General features: G+C 43.8%; 1 protein-coding gene across 1 annotated transcript in view; it reads left to right on the top strand.

The window, feature by feature from the left end:
• The first annotated feature begins 541 nt into the window (after positions 1–541).
• The window catches only part of ST6GALNAC1 (ST6 N-acetylgalactosaminide alpha-2,6-sialyltransferase 1), a 38,902-nt gene continuing 21,602 nt past the window's right edge, over positions 542–17,841 (top strand). Inside the window, exons 1-3 of the mRNA XM_069951836.1 lie at positions 542–811; positions 15,968–16,244; positions 17,512–17,680. Of these exons, the coding sequence (XP_069807937.1) occupies positions 699–811; positions 15,968–16,244; positions 17,512–17,680 (559 nt within the window). The 5' untranslated portion in view covers positions 542–698. The remainder of the gene's footprint in view (positions 812–15,967; positions 16,245–17,511; positions 17,681–17,841) is intronic.

The raw sequence follows: 17,841 nt of genomic DNA, 5'->3' as shown, positions 1-17,841 counted from the left end.
GTGAACAAAGCCTAAAGATGTATGATAAAACTAAAATAATATCTGATATGGACCAGACCAAAAAAAAAAAGAGGAATCCCTCGTCCAACTCCGGTCTCCAAATCAAATCAATACATCAAAAATCTGTGTATAAAAAAAAAGAAAGAAAAGAAAGTTTCAGTATTACGGCAGAGCCTGACACTGAAATAAAGTATTACACAGGTGACCTCCAGCCAAGTGTCACATAGCTTACTTGTATTACATACAGGGAACTGTACTGGAATAGAGGAAGAGCACAGCATCTGGAGTGTGACCAGCAGCCTAGGATATGACATTTAGATTCCGGGTGTGGCATGCAGTGGGTTAAAGCCCCATACTCTCTGGTTCATTTAACTTTGAATGTTCCGTAAACTTTTGCTTCCCTCCGGCAGCTACCTGGCTCCCCTGCACTCGCTGGTCGTCTCTTATAACTTTCCCACTACAACTTTTTCTTGGCAGTCATCCTTTACCTGGGCGAGAAAAAAAAAAAGCAGTGTGTTTAACCAGTGGGTGGATACTAAAAGTACAAACAGGAGGACACTGTGGTGGGAACTGCAGAGTGGTCCGAGTCTGATGTCCCATTGCTTCTGCACCATCGCTATGTCATAGATGTAGACACCTGCAAGCAGCTCCACCCCGACCAACCATCACTAGTGACATGGTCGGCTCTTCTTGAAACAATGAAGTTCTGTGGTCCTAAAATCTTCTTCTTAATCTTGGCTCATATCATCCTGGTCATTCTGCTACTTGTCTTGTTGTCCAATCCGGTCATTGAGCAGCTGTATCCTAGACGGTAAGTCCATTATACAATTATTGGTATAGACAGTGGAAAGTTACTTCTTCAGTTCCTTGAGATTGTGAGGAGTCTGAGGTATACAGCAAACTATATAAATGATCATCAACATCTGGACATGGTGTATATGTCTTAAAGAGGTTGTCCAGTGAAATGATTTTTCTTTCAAATCAACTGGTTTCAGAAAGTTATATAGATTTGTAATTTACTTCTATTTGAAAATCTTAAGTCTTCCCATACTTATCAGCTGCTGTATGTCCTGTTTTATTTAAAGTCTGACACAGTGCTCTCTGCTGATATCTCTGGCCCGAGACAGTAACTGTCTAGAGCAGGAGCAAATCCCCATAGAAAACCTCTCCTAATCAGGACAGTCTCGGCCAGAGATGTCAGCAGAGAGCAGTGTGTCAGACTGGAAAGAAAACAACATTTCCTGCAGGACATACAGCAGCTGATAAGTATGGGAAGACTTGGGATTTTTAAATAGAAGTAAATTACAAATCTATATAACTTTAAGAAACTAGTTTATTTGAAAGAAAAAGATTTTTGCTTGACAACCCCTTTAAAATTGGGGTCCCAACCATTGATGTTACTAGAAGTTGTGTAGACAGCATAGCACAGCCCAGGCAGCTGTTTTTGGCTTCTTACAAAAGAACACTGCAGAGACACCATTGCGTGTCTCAACGTCAGTGAACTAGCCAGACCTTCCTCTGGAAAGGAACATCCAAGCCAAGAAATGTCTCCAATCAAGGAAACCACCCAAGCAAGATATCCATCCACAGACAGCTGTTTCGGGGTATTTGTCCCTCATCAGTGTGGAGTAGGATTCTGGCTAGTGGGAGCAATGCCTAGTAGGTGCATGCAAAAGGATGCTGGTTGACCTCAGAGAGATCAACCAAAACACTGCAGAGACACCATCACGTGTCTCGATGTCAGTGTATTCTAGAACATTGCCCCCTGGGAAACAGAATATGCAAAAGAACACTGCAGAGACACCATTACATGTCTCGAAGTCAGTGAACTAACCAGACCTTCCTCTGGGAAGGAACATCCAAGCCAAGAAATGTCTCCAATCAAGGAAACCACCCAAGCAAGGTATCCATCCACAGACAGCTGTTTCGGGGTATTTGCCCCTCATCAGTGTGGAGTAGGATTCTTGATAGTGGGAGCAATGACTAGTAAGTTTTTGGCTTCTTGACCACCTTTAGGCTAGACAGAGTCAGGGAGCCCCTTATATTGTCGAGAATATATCATATACATTCTAGATTGGAATATTCCTTTAAATAATGTGCATGATGTATATACAATGAGCAACCGTAACACTAGGTGACAGGTGAAGTGAGCAACATTGATTATCTCATTACAATGGTGCCTGTCTGACATATTAGGCAGCAAGTGAACAATCAATTCTTGTAGTTAATGTGTTGGAACAATGGAAGAAGGTGGTCTGGTCTGAGGTGTTCTGGTCGGCGGGAAAGCGTGGGATATAGCGAGATAAAGAGAGAGATGGAGAATGCTGTCAGGGGTCCTGGAGCAGGCGGCGCGGTGTGGGCATGGGGAACAGTAACTATACATTCTTTATTACGTTCCCCCACACCCTGCCCGAACGTATTGAGACAGCGTCCACATGATGTAGTCACGTCCAAAAACTGTGATGCACATTATGGAATAGCAGGGATGAGGATCCAATTCTAACTAGAAAGAGTTGTAGCTTTTATGGAAACTCCTTTTAGTGCTCTCCCATGTGCAAATTGGAAAAGTTTCTTAAAAGTCTCCAAAGTACTTGAGTGTCCAGGTAGTTTCCAAGGTCACAGATGTCTTATCTCCCACTGTGTACGTGGCCAGGGATCGGAGCAAACTTCACCACGCCATTATTAGTGCACGGAGCATATCCACTAATATATACCAATAAAATATATACTTCTCACACTAATAGGGAATACAATGCTGACACCTTTACTCAGAAATAGTCACACAGATTCAAAAATAATGACATTAATTGACCTTGCACATCTCTTTAACCCTTTCAGTTGTTTGGCAATGCTGCTTTTATTATATAACCCAAGGTATAACTCCTTCTCTATATTAATGTTACTTCACATTCAATACCTTCCACCAATCATTAGATTGTCACTCTTCTCTATAGGGGATGGATTCTATATAAAGTTTATGGAGCTCTTTTCCCACAGAGAAAAGACAGACGAGAGAAGTACATGGTTTAGTGCTTCTTCCTACTTGTTCTAGTGATCATTGGGAGTCTGAACACCCAGACCCTGAACAATGTGTTTCTAGTTGGAACTTTGCAGAGCCTTGTGGTACCTCATGGCTGACCATTTAACACTATCCAATACTCTCTCCTTAAAGAGTTCCTATTATTACGACCAATGACAGATCAGCAGTAAATTTGACTCTGCAACCGGGCGTTCGGATATCCATAGATAAGGGTATGTGTGCAACCACCATAGGATCTAAATGGGGGCTGTGTGCATTTCTGTCACAGCATGTACGTAGCTATGGATATCTGAACCTCTGGTTGTTTACTGCTGATCCGTCAGCGGCCGTAGTGGCAGGTATTCTTTAAGTCTCTGCTTCTGCAAGTTCTGCACTAGGCGAGCACAGGTAAGACCCTGTTATAGAGAAAGGAAAACTGATGCAATTAAGCAGAATTGCTGAATAGGGGTAATAAAGGAAGGGCAATAATGCTGCATAAGGGTAATAAGGGAAGGATAATAATGCTGCATAAAGGTAATAAGGGAAGGATAATAATGCTGCATAAAGGTAATAAGGGAAGGGTTATAATGCCGCCTAAGGGTAATAAGGGAAGGGTAATAAGGCTGCATAAGGGTAATAAGGGAAGGGTAATAATGCTGCATAAGCGTAATAAGGGAAGGGTAATAAGGCTGCATAAGGGTAATAAGGGAAGGGTAATAAGGCTGCATAAGGGTAATAAGGGAAGGGTAATAATGCTGCATAAGCGTAATAAGGGAAGGGTAATAAGGCTGCATAAGGGTAATAAGGGAAGGCTTATAATGCTGCATAGGGGTAATAAGGCTGCATAAGGGTAATAAGTAAAGGGTAATAATGCTGTATAAGGGTAATAAAGGAAGGGTAAAAATGCTGCTTAGGGGTAATAAGGGAAGGGTAATAAGGCTGCATTAGGGTCATAAGGGAAGGGTAATAATGCTGCATAAGGGTAATAAAGGAAGGGTAATAATGCTCTATAAGGGTAATAAGGAAGGGGTAATAATGCTGCATAAGGGAAACAAGGGAAGGGTTATAATGCTGCATAATGGTAATAAGGGAAGGGTAATAATGCTGCATAAGGGTAATAAGGGAAGGGTAATAATGCTGCATAAGGGTAAAAAGGTTGCATAAGGGCAATAAGGGAAGGGTAATAATGCTGCATAAGGGTAATAAGGGAAGGGTAATAAGGTTGCATAAGGGTAATAAGGGAAGGGTAATAATGCTGCATAAGGGTAATAATGCTGCATGAGGGTAATAAAGCTGCATTATGGTAATAAGAGAAGGGTAATAGGGCTGCATAGGGTAATAAGAGAAGGGTAATAATGCTGCACAAGGGTAATAAGAGAAGGGTAATAATGCTGCACAAGGGTAATAAGGGAAGGGTAATACTGCTGCATAAGGCTAATAAGGGAAGGGTAATAATGCTGCATAAGGGTAATAATGCTGCATAGGGGTAATAAGGGAAGGGTAATAAGGGAAGGGTAATAATGCTGCATAAGGGTAATAATGCTGCATAGGGGTAATAAGGGAAGGGTAATAAGGGAAGGGTAATAATGCTGCATAATGGTGCGTTTACACGGAGCGATATTTCGCCCAATCAATCATTTAACGATTTTGAAGCAACAATTCGTTTTTTTTAACAATCAGCGTTTAGACGAAGCAATAAATAGTTAGAAAAAATCGTTATTGCGATCGTTTCAAGATCACTTAAGCCTATCTTACACATAGAGTGAATCTGTGAAAGACTGTTTAAAGCAATCTGCGAATTTTCAGCGAACAACCAACGACGATTTGAGAACATGTTGAAAGATCATGATAAACGATTTCTCGCTCGTTGCTTGATTGTTTGCTACGTTTACACAAGCCGATTATCGCTGAAATGTGATCATTATCGCGAATATTAGAACGATATTTGTTCTGTGTAAATGCACCATGAGGGTAATAAAGGAAGGGTAATAAGGGTTAACAAGGGTAGTTTCCATTTTAAAAACATATGTACTTAAGGTAAGTGCTACTTATTATATTGACACTATACACATCTTATCCTATGCCAAATAGCTTATTCATATATTATAATGGTAATGTGCCAGGGGCCAAAAACTTGCTCCACTGCTCCGAGGTTACACAGGGGCAGACACCCGAAAAGCAAATAATTCTTTTCTTGAATTTAATTTAGCAGATAAAGTGAAATGGTATAAAGACTATTATTTTACTGAGGTTGTAGAAGCAAAATTAAAATGTCTGCTAGGTTTAGCTGAATTAATATAAGAGCAGGTTTTATAGAAAATAGCCATTTTATATCTGTCTCAACCATTACATTGACAGGTGAAATAAAAAACATTGACTATCTGAAGACAAAAGGTTATATCCGGCACCGAGTGACAAAGGGGTGGGGAATATCAGACACCAAGTGACAAAGGGGTGGGGTATATTAGGCATCAAGTGACAAAGGGGTGGGGTATATTAGGTATCAAGTGACAAAGGGGTGGGGTATATCAGGCACAACGTGACAAAGGGGTGGGTATATCAGGTATCAAGGGGACAGCCGTTTCTTGATGATTTGTATTGGAATCAGGAAAATGAACAAGAGTAAGGATGGGGCAAATTCTTTTTACCAGGTAACTGAGTAAGCGCGTGTACCAAATGGCAAGTCTTCAGAATATGGTGATTAGTACAAATGGTCCTAAAGGAAAGCAAGTGGACCAGAAGCTGTGTCATGGATGCCCAAGGCTGAATGATGCATACTTGGACAGACAATAGCCCTTCTTCTCCTATCCCATAGAAGAGATACTACAGCACTTACAGCTAATATGATCATCCATAGTGCATCACAGCCAAAGACTGCAAAGAGAGCCCACATCCATCATCAAAAACAACCACAATATATGCATATGACCATGAAGTAATGTAAAATGGTGGCCTAAGTGGAAGCGTGGGTGCATGTACATTGGAAGAAATGACAATAGCATACACTTTGGGAGGAGGGCAGGATGGCTGGGACAATGAGATGCTCTGGCAATGTTCTGCTGGGAAACCTTGGGTTTACCATTTATATGGATGATATTTGACACATACTATCTACCTCTTATTGGCAATGGCTCTTGCCTCTCCAAGTAGGAAAATGCCCCTTATCAAACTGCAAAAAAAGATGATAAATAGTTTGAGGAACACCTCATATGCCTCCATTATTTACACACATGGCAGCTTCTATTGAAAGTCACTTGAAGCAACAGATACTCTTCAATATGGTACCGACCTTGGCTTCTAGTAAGTTTTGTTGACTGTACATTACTCGGTTTGTCAGGTGTTCACGGTTGGAAAAAAATGACGTTTTGTATAGATGACTCAACAAGATTGTACCTGCTGAGGTCAGCAGAAATATGGGTCTGAGCGGATGATAACAAATGTTCCTATATTCTGTCAGCAGATTAGCTGTACCATAACCATTTGCGTGCATCATTTAAAGCTGTATTCCTAAACCTGGGGTTTCACAGCCATGGCAAAACTACAATTCCCATTATGTCCAGATGCCCTAAAGTACAACTATTCTGACCCAAGCCCTTGCTCGGCCAATTATTTTTTACTCTGCAACTCCTCCGAAATGTAGAGGCATAAAGAAGCAAGAGAGGGGGAGATTTAAAGGGGAACTAACCTGCTGATATGTCCCTATTGCACAGGAGGCTCCGAGGAGGAAGGTACTTTTCTTACCTTCATCCTTTGCGGCGTTCCTGAGCACTTAGTTACTTACTTCATGGTATGGTAAAACTGTTAAGAGCTCTTGGGCACCATAAGAAGCACTGCCCGCCCTCATAGTGCCAATCCATCCCTTGTAATGATTATCCATAGAATGGGACAGCCAGGGACGGCCAGATCATCACTATAGGGGCAGGCAGTGCTCCAAACGGTCTAACCTAAACGGAATTCGTCTAACCTGCTGAGCTTAGGATTCTCCAACGCGGAATCCCGCCAGCCTCTGTTTCATACTGGCAGTCTATGGGAGGCTTGCGCGCCTCCTTTCTCCGTGCAGAAGAATTGACATGTCAATTCTTCTGAGCGGAGAGGCACGGAGAAAGGAGGCACTCGAGCCTCTTATAGACTGCCAGTATGACACGGAGGCTGGCGGGACTCCGCTGCGGAGAATTCCGCCTCGGCATTCCACCACTTTTAGTCCGTGTTAACTGGACCTTAAATCCTTGTTATGAGGTCAACACAGCAATAGTGAAGAAGGAAATACTGATTGATTATACTATATCGGGGATATTGGTACATCGATGCCAAGATTTTCGGGTCGCTCTGTAGATTTTCCCTTTTCCTTGATACTTGATAAATTGCAAAGGGGGCTTACACCCCCCCCCCCCTGCCGCATCATCAGCTGCTCAGCCGCAATTTGCTGAGCATAACTGTGTCTTGGGGGGGCCCATGTACACCCCCCCCCCCCAAGGAGGTATTATTTATAAATATTGAATTGTGAAAATCTAAACACAGAGTTACAATAAATATATGGTGGTACATAAGCCCCAGGGTGTGAATACGGATAGTTAAGCTTTAGGAAAACAGTGTGTTAGAGGACAAGCGCAAGCCCTGGAAAGTCAATATGTCAGTGTGCTTCACTGCCTCAAACAAACAGAGGTGTTTTGTTTTTATAGGGTTGAACAGAAGTTACAAGTTACAGATTTTCTTTTCCAAATTCTGATAATAAAATAACTTTGTAGGGCAGCATCCAACTTCTGTACGCACATATCTATCTCTCCATTCTGTGTAGGTGATCAGCAGTGTATTATAATAAGTATATAATACACTGCTGTATACCTACACAGAAGGGAGATATATATATATACACACTCATACAGGAGGATAATAAGTATATCTCTCTCCATTCTGTGTAGGTATATAGCAGTGTATTATATACTTATTATCCTCCTGTATGAGTGTGTATATATCTCTTCATTCTGTGTAGGTATACAGCAGTGTAATATATACTTATTATCCTCCTGTATGAGTGTGTATATAATACACTGCTGATCACCTACACAGAATGGGGAGATATATACACACTCATACAGGAGGATAATAAGTATATAATACACTGCTGATCACCTACACAGAATAGATAGAATTTATACTTACCGTAATTATTCTTTCCTCGAGTCCGAAGGCAGCACAGAAGGGATATTCAGGTCCCCTGACCCCACTCTAGGATCGCCCACCTAGATTAATTTTAATTAGAGACTAATTAGTAGCACCTGATACATAGCCATTCACTATAAATACATACCGAGATCCCAAAACCACGTGTAATAAACAGACCGAATGAATGCAAATTAATTTATTGGGAGGGTATATTGTGCTGCCTTCGGACTCGAGGAAAGAATAATTACGGTAAGTATAAATTCTATCTTTCCTCTTCGTCCTAACGGCAGCACAGAAGAGATCTAACAACGATCAAAATAAGGGAGGGTAATTAATTTCTTTGTACTGCTGACAATACTCCCGTGCTGAAGGCTGATCTACTGGCGCCGATGTCGAGCCTGTAGTGGCGAGCAAAAGTAGAGGAGGATGACCAGGAAGCTGCGTCACAGATGTCTTGTAAAGGCACTTGTTCCCTCTCTGCCCATGTTGTAGAAGTTGATCTGGTTGAGTGGGCTTTCAACGGGTAAGGAGGTTCTTTTCCACTCTTTCTGTATGCTTCCACTATCGTAGATTTTATCCAGCGGGCAAGAGAATCCTTTGATGCCTTCATACCTCTGTTTGGACCAGAGAAAAGGATAAAGAGATTTTCGTCCTTACGGAAGTCCTCTACCCGAGAAAGGTAGCATGTGACAGTTCTCTTTACATCCAGCAGATGGTAACGCTGCTCCTCCTCTGTAGATGGATTGGGGTAGAATTCTGGTAAGAACGTTTCCCGGTTGATATTAGCTGCTGATGCTACTTTGGGGAGAAAGGACGGAACCGTCCTGAAACGGACCCCTTCTGGAGACAACTTCAGATATAGTTCTCTTGAAGAAAGCGCTTGCAGCTCACCTAATCTTTTGGGTGAAGTAACCGCAATAAGGAAGAGTGTCTTGAATGATAACCATTTTATTTCAATTTCCGCAATCGGCTCAAACGGTGGTGCTGTTAGGATGTTAAGCACTAGGGTGAGATCCCACGAAGCCACTGGAGGACAAACCGGAGGCCTGATATTTTTCAGAGCTTTGAAAAATCTTGTGATCAGAGGATGGTTTGAAAACTCACCATTGGTTGAGGCGTTAATTGCCGTCATATGCACTCTTAATGTATTAGGTTTCAACCCTTTTTGAAGTCCCTCTTGCAAGAACTGTAAAACAGTCGATAGGCAAAATACATGACCAGCCTGAAGCATCCATGCTTCGAACTTCTTCTAAATCTTAGAATACACAAAGTTAGTAGAAGGTCTTCTGGCTGCTTGTAGAGTCTAGATTACCTCAGTTGAGAGGCCTAACTGCTGTAGTCTTGTGGTCTCAGGAACCAGGCTGTTAGGTGCAGCGATTTCAGATTGGGGTGAAAGAATCCTTTCTGGATTAATAGGTCTTGGTAGAGAGGTAGCTGGTAGTAGGTTTCTCTGGAAAGATGACATAAGGCCGGAAACCACGCTCTGCTTGGCCAAAACGGGGCTATTAGAATGACTGTTGGTGATTCGGCCTGTATTTTCGCTAATATCCTGTTGATCAGAGGGACTGGAGGAAACAGGTAGATGAACTTCCTCCTCCACGAGATGGAAAATGCGTCGAGAACCTCTGGATGGTCCGGCCTCCTCAGGGATCCGAATCTCCTGACTTTGCGATTCTCTCTGGTTGCCATCAGATCCCATTCTGGCATGCCCCAACGATCCACCAGTAGATCGAAATATTTCGGGTTGAGGGCCCACTCGCCGGGCAACAGATCTTGTCGACTCAATAAGTCCGCTTGTACATTGATGGAGCCCTTTATGTGGACTGCAGTAATGTTGATGACTGTAGTTTCTGCCCATGTGATAATGCTTTTGCACAATGCTTGTAAAGCTGGACTCCGAGTTCCTCCCTGTTTGTTGACATAAAATGCTGACATTGAGTTGTCTGTCTGTACCAGAACGGATTTCCCTTTCACCAGGCTCTGGAAGTGACAAAGTGCTAGTTGTATAGCTTTCAGCTCTCGAAAATTGGATGATTTGTTGGCCAGTGTCGGAGACCACTTCCCCTGTATCCATTTGTTGCCGAGATGGGCTCCCCAACCAGTCATTGATGCATCTGTTGTGATCACGACGTGTTCGAGAAACATGAAACTCTTGCCTTTCTCCAAGTTGCTCCTCTTGGTCCACCATAGAAGATTTCTTCGGGTTGGAGATGACAGAGTCATCTGTGCGGAGAGAGAACACGGTCTTCTGTTCCAATGTTCCAATATCTCCTGTTGTAAGTCTCTGATGTGAGCCTTGGCCCATGGGACTGCCTCTATGGCTGCAGTTAGGAGACCCAATGTACTCATTGCTGAGCGGATGGAGATGCGCAGAGAATGAAACAGGATTAGGATACTCTGTCTGATCTGTAGTATCTTGTTTTCTGGAAGAAAGACTTTCATTTGTACACAATCCACAATCACTATGGTATGAGTCGGACACCTTGTAATCTCAAAGCTGCTACCAGTACTATGACCAGTTTGGTGAATATTCTTGGTGCTGGTGAAAGCCCGAAGGGCAATGCTTTGAATTGGAAATGTGAGACATGGTGATCTATTCTTACTGCCAATCTCAGGAATTTCCTGGAGTCTCTGTGTATCGGGACGTGTAGATAGGCGTCTTTTAGGTCTAAAGATGCCATGACCTCTCCTTCTAACAGTATAGGTAGTACCGACCTTATAGTTTCCATTTTGAACTTGGTCTTTACAAGATGACTGTTGAGGAAACGCAAGTCTATAATGAGACGCCATTTGTTCTGAGGCTTTGGCACTGGAAACACTTTTGAATATATGCCCTGAAATTTTTCTTCTTCCGGCACTGGTTCCAGAGCTCCTTTTTGTATGAATTCTGATAGAAGATCCATCACTCGACCATCTGCTGATTCGTTTATTAAGAAGCGTCTGCAAGGACGACGAGCGAACTCCAGGGAATAACCTTCCCTTATTATTTTTAGAACCCAGGAATCTGTAGTAACATCCTGTCAGGCTGTGTAAAAGTTTTTTAATCTGCCGCCTACAGGAGCTGCAGGAGCCGCTGGAACATGAGGCTTGGCGTCATAAGTTGGTTTTTGAAGTAGTGGCATCAGACTGTTTCTTCCTGCTTCTATTTTGGTATCGGCTTCTGAACTTTCCGTCAGACTTTCCTCCATATCGCTGGTTTCTGTAGAAAGGCTTATTTCTCTGGCCACGAACATTCTGTAAGATTGAGGTAGAGAGAGAGATTTATCTTGTTTATTACTTTCAAGAATTTTGTCCATTTTGGCTCCCATTAGTCTACCAGGCTCAAATGGAAGACCGCAGAAATTACTCTTTGAGGCGGCATCACCAGTCCAAGGTTTTAACCAAACCGCCCTCCTTGCGGAATTTGCCAGGGCCATATTTTTGGAGGAAATTTTTAAGACATCCAGCGGGAAGTCACAAAGAAATTCTGATGCTAACTTAAGGGATGATAGTTGGTGAAGCAGCTGATCCCGAGGTACACCATCCTCAATGTCTGTTGTGAGGTCACTTAACCAGCGTCTTAGGGCTCTTGCAATAGGTATTGTAGACGTAGCAGCTTTATTCATTGCAGCAAGGTTGAGGTGGGATCTTTTAAGGAACATGTCAGCCTTACGATCCATTGGATCTTTTAACATCGCAGACTCATCTGTTGGGTAATAGGCTTTCTTTGATAACTGAGCAATGCAAGGGTCAATAGCTCCAGGCAAATCCCATAGTTCTGATTCCTGAGGATCCAGTTTATAAACGGTCTTGAACCTTGAACCAACGTCAAGACGCTTGTCAGGTCTCTTCCATTCTTTTTCCATTATGGCTCTAAACACTTGATGACCCGTGAGCACCATAGACCTCTTCTTAGGAAAGTAATAAAGGCTTCTTTTATCTTGACTAGAAGGTTCAGGTTCTGTTGCTTCCATATCTCTCTTGACTCTTTTTATTAGCTTATCAGCTAATTCTTTTTTAAACAGGAAGAAGTCTTCAGAGATGGAGTCAGAATCAGTGTCTGATGATGAAAAGCTGGAATCAGGAGATGAAAGAGGTGAACGTCTTCTATGGTGATGCTTCTGTTTCTTTGGAGCAGGCCCTGCTACTTGCATATGTTCTTTAACCCAACCAAAGAAAGCTTTTGCCTCACCCATAAAGCTTCCATTATCTTCAGGATTGCAAGACTGACATAAATTAGAATTGCACTCCCTAGAGAGTGGTAGAATACAGCTGATACATCTTTTGAAATTTTGGCTTCGCTGCTCGTCATCAGCCAGACTTTGAGGTCTCTCATGCAGGTGCTGACTTAGCTGCCTCTCACGTGACTGATGACTGCTTGGTCTGTCGGGTGAGTGATGCCTGTTCGACCTGTCAGATGAGCGCTGATTCTGAGGCCTTTCAGACGAGCGCCGACTGCGTGGCCTCTCAGATAAGCGCTGCCTGGATGGTCTATCAGGAGAATGCTTACTGCGTGGCCCTTCGGATGAGCGCTGCTGGAAGGTCTATCAGGTGAACACTGACTGCGTGGCCTCTCAGATGAGCGCTGCCTGGATGGTCTATCAGGAGAACGCTTACTGCGTGGCCCTTCGGATGAGCGCTGCCTGGAAGGTCTATCAGGTGAACGCTGACTGCGTGGCCTCTCAGATGAGCGCTGCCTGGATGGTCTATCAGGAGAACGTTTACTGCGTGGTCTTTCGGATGAGCGCTGCCTGGATGGTCTATCAGGTGAACGCTGACTGCGTTTTCTCTTATGTGAGCGTTGACCAAGGGGTCGGCATAATTCACAGATATCACTAGGAAATTCATCCGGTAGCCGCTGTTCACAAGCCGAACAAAATCTGTGCTTTCTCTTATGTTTACTCTTTCCCGAACTGGAGTGGCTCGACATCTAGAGAAGAAATAATAACAATGATCCTTAGTAAACATTAGAAGACGAGAGGCATACGAGGAGAGGCCAGGATAATTACCTTATACTGCCAGATAGTCTGCTGCCTAGCACTTCAGAGCTGACTGCCGCCATTTCTCCTCTGTATAAGAATCGTGTGGAGAGGAGAACAGCGCATGCTCACGCTTGCTGACGTCACGCGCACCGGCGTACGCAACCGCCGTCACGCAATGACGCACGACGCCTTGCCGCCACAGCGTCACGCCATCCGGGCAGCAATCACTGCTGCACGCAAGAAGCGTCACTCCGTACAGCGCCATGACGTCACCGCGGAGCGCACACGTGGACGGTGGAACGCAAGCCACTTACCCATACCGGAACTTTAGACTAGGCAGCGACAGGTAATACGGACTGGGCAGGCACTCAGGTAGGCTGAGCAGGGATCGTCCAGAACATCCTAAAATAATGCTTTAGCAGAGCAAACGCACCAACAGCACAGTAGAATGTAAACAAGGTATTATCTTAACCAGAACTCCGCTGGTAACATACCTGCTGGTGACTCAGGAAGGCTATCAGGCCTGGAACAACGCACGGGCAACAAACAGATAGCAATCCTAACAGCAAAAACTGTCGTCCCAGTGTCTGTCCAGGGAAACCCCATGGCACTAATGACAAGCTGCAGCCAAGACCCCGCAAGGCCGAATCCAGTGTTTGAAAGGTGGGCCACACAACATGTGTAATCCTGTTGAGTGAAAATGAGGACTGAAAAAAACACGTGGTTTTGGGATCTCAGTATGTATTTATAGTGAATGGCTATGTATCAGGTGCTACTAATTAGTGTCTAATTAAAATTAATCTAGGTGGGCGGTCCTAGAGTGGGGTCAGGGGACCTGAATATCCCTTCTGTGCTGCCGTTGGGACGAAGAGGAAAGAGAGATATATACACACTCATACAGGAGGATAATAAGTATATAATACACTGCTGTATACCTATACAGAATGGGGAGATATATACACTTATACAGGAGGATAAAAAGTATATAATACACTGCTGTATACCTACACAGAATGGATAGATATATACACACTCATACAGGAGGATAATAAGTATATAATACACTGCTGATCACCTACAGAGAATAGAAAGATATATACACACTCATACAGGAGGAGGATAGTAAGTATATAATACACTGCTGTATACCGGCACAGAATGGAGCGATATATACACACTCATACAGGAAGATAATAAGTATATATCTCTCCATTCTGTGTAGGTATAAAGCAGTGTATTATATACTTATTATCCTCCTGTATGCAGGCCCGCTTCTGCCATGAGGCAGAATGAGTATTCCGCCTCAGGCGGCAGATTTTGCGGTCCTGCAGGGGGCGGCATGCCCGGCTGATAATCTGGCGGACCGGGCAAATGCCCACTGGGCCGCCCAGATTATCAGTTGTAGGGCCGCCTGCCGGGCCCCTCCAGAACATACACTACCGCCCCCACCTCCCTGGAACACCCAGGGGATGCGGCCGCCGGAGCTCTTCAAGGCGGATCTGCCCCTTTAAAAGCAGGGGGCTCCGCTACCGCTAGCTGTTCTATCCAGTCCATTGAGCTTCCGGGACAGGTCACCTGATGCACGCCGGCCCCGTAAGCTCACAGCTCCAGCCGCGTGCGCCGCACCTCTCCCGCGGTCCTGTGCTGTCAGCTGTTACATGTATGCCACTGAGCAGGAGACTAGAGAGGTGCGGCGCGCGGGGCTGGAGCTGTGAGCTTACGGGGTCGGCGTGCATCAGGTGACCTGTCCCGGAAGCTCAATGGACTGGTTAGAACAGGTAGTGGTATCGGAGCCCCCTACTTTAAAAGGGGCAGATCCGCCTTGAAGAGGTCCGGCGGCCGCGGCCCCTGGCTGTTCCAGTGAGGTGGGGGCGGTAGTGTATGAAGGTGGTGGGCTTGCCGCGGGCCCGCGCGGGGGGGGGGTTGGGGGCGGGGGGGGTTCGAGTGCCAGTCAGGGGGGCGGCGGCCTGAGGTTTGCCTCAGGCGGCACAGACCCCAGAATCGGCCCTGCCTGTATGAGTGTGTATATATCTCTCCATTCTGTGTATGGGATCAGCAGTGTATTATATACTTATTATCCTCCTGTATGAGTGTGTATATATCTCCCCATTCTGTGTAGGTGATCAGCAGTGTATTACACTGCTGTATACCTACACAGCATGGAGAGAAATATACACACTTATACAGGAGGATAATAAGTATATAATACACTGCTGTATACCTACACAGAATGGAGAGATATACACATACTCATACAGGAGGATAATAAGTATATAATACACTGCTGTATACCTACACAGAATGGAGAGATATATACACTTATACAGGAAGGTAATACGTATATAATACACTGCTGTATACCTACACAGAAAGGAGAGATAGAGACCCTCATGTGATGCCACATGATTTGCTATACAAAGGGGCCCGCTGAGGCTCTGTCGCCCAAGGGCCCTCCAAAACCTGGAGCCGGCCCTGGATAGCTAGATAGATAGATAGATAGATAGGAGATAGATAGATAGATAGATAGATAGATAGATAGATAGATAGATATGCATGCAAAGGAATACGGTCCTAGGATCTGCTGGCACCCCTTACTACTTGGAGGTAGTGCTGCTTTCTGTGTACTTTACTGTAGATAAATAGATAGATAGATAGATAGATAGATAGATAGATAGATAGGAGATAGATAGATAGATAGATAGGAGATAGATAGATAGATAGATAGATAGATAGATAGATAGATAGATAGATAGATAATTTTCCCAATCTAACACTCATATCTAATAGATGATACGTTCTATGCTATTTGTGTATTTGTATATAGTGCACATGAATCGGAAATAATTCAAGTGCAGTTGGATGATGGAGCCCTGCCACAGTTTCAGGACCATGTAGACCCAACTGAGGACTTCTTGTCCATCCCTGCAGAAAGGAATGAGGAGCCTACCCAAGAGCAGCTCAATCAGACTGAATCCGAGTCAAACAGAACAAACGCTATAGGACAAACCATTTGGAAAACTCTTAAAGCAAATGACTTTACTGCTGAGCCTGAGTGGAAAATTGAGGAGGATTATATCCTGGTCACCTCCTCCTATCAGACTGTAAGTGATTGTCAATCATCCAGTGACTTATTATATAATGAACATGTTGATAGGACCCCTATAGCTTTGCTAGGTTTTACTCTCCAGGCTATACCAGTTCTGTGTCTTGGTGCCTAATAAACAACAACTCCTTCCACTCCGTAACAGGTATAGCTGGTGCAGGTCCAGATACAGTGGGATACAATATGTGAAGTGTAGTAAAAAATTTATTGAGACCCAATGCGTTTCAAAACCTTTCCAGTTTCTTTTTTATGAGTCATAGATTTAGATTGGTACTGTAGTGCTGTGGCTAAAAACCATGGCCAAGGAACAGTGACTGGTTGGTGACCCCCTGAAATACAGCATCTCTCTCACTCTCTGAGAAAAAGGAGTTGGGTAGTTGAAACCCAAAATACTGATACTTTTCTCCCTCCAACATCATCATCTCTCGGGGGAAGTTGGGAGGCCCCATATACTAAAGGTGGTCTTCTCATCTTGCTGAATACAGCAGCTGATCAGTATGCCGTCAACTCTACTCACTTACAGTATTTCTTGTCTGCGCGGAACATCAGTGGAACTAGTAAAGAGAAAGACCAAAGCCTAGACTGGCCGCTCAGGAAACTGGTAGCCATGGGGGAGTGGGCTAGGTAAGTATGTCTCCTTGGTATGTTTCCTGCAGCCTCAGCAACATATAAAAGAACACCCCTGACAAGACAACCCCTTTGATCTGGAGAAGGCCTTAGCAGGTCAAGCGATCCAAGTCCAAGATGTTTACTGAAGACCTCACCCGATTCTTCACCATGACCATCCCTAACGTTAATCCAGCATAGCTTATACACTAGGGTCAATTACTTAATAAAATTAGCTCAATGATAAAATTGATCTGGTTGGATCAGGAGTGGAATCCGTAGAATTTATTCTGGTTTGGGTGAACCAGTTGGTGAATTCATAGCTGGTTCATCAATCCACGGAAAACCAGTGTCCTGCCTGCAAAGTGTTTGGTCATTGCTCCCCCTCTTCAACCCAACATTTATATTGCCAATAAAAAAAGGTTCTTCTCCAACTCTTCCTTTGGTCACCGCTAGTTCTTATCATTTTCTTATATTTGGGTGGAAAAACTGTGGTTGGAAATGTTTATCCTACTTCCTTCTAGGTTGCATGTGAGCTCAAGACTTCAGTACTATAACCTGTCTGTACTAGGTTGTAATTGGACAATAAGATAAGAACCTTCTGTGGTTATTACATATTTAACCAACCACCATAAAGTATGTTTTCTTTGTGTCCTCAGAGTTGTCCAATATCTATAAAAATTAAAGGTCAAAATGTGCCCTGGCTGAAAGAAAGGTTCCTACAAGATATTACCTTGTTTATGGATGACCGCCATTTTAATGACCAGGAGTGGAAAAGACTGGGGCACTTTGTTCCTCCATATGGCTGGATGGCGTTAGAGTACTCAGGTAATCCAGCCACACAGATACATTGTTTTCCATCCATATATTGTGTAATGATCCCTTCACCCTATTGTTATATACAGTATGTACCACAGTATACCACTCAAAAAAACAGTCAGACCAATCCAGTGTCAATTTGTACTCATGGTCAGCTATGATTGTCTGTA

The sequence above is a fragment of the Dendropsophus ebraccatus genome, chromosome 14 (genome assembly GCF_027789765.1).
Source record: "Dendropsophus ebraccatus isolate aDenEbr1 chromosome 14, aDenEbr1.pat, whole genome shotgun sequence".
Lineage (NCBI taxonomy): Eukaryota > Metazoa > Chordata > Amphibia > Anura > Hylidae > Dendropsophus > Dendropsophus ebraccatus.
This window is presented reverse-complemented; position numbering and strand designations above follow the sequence as displayed.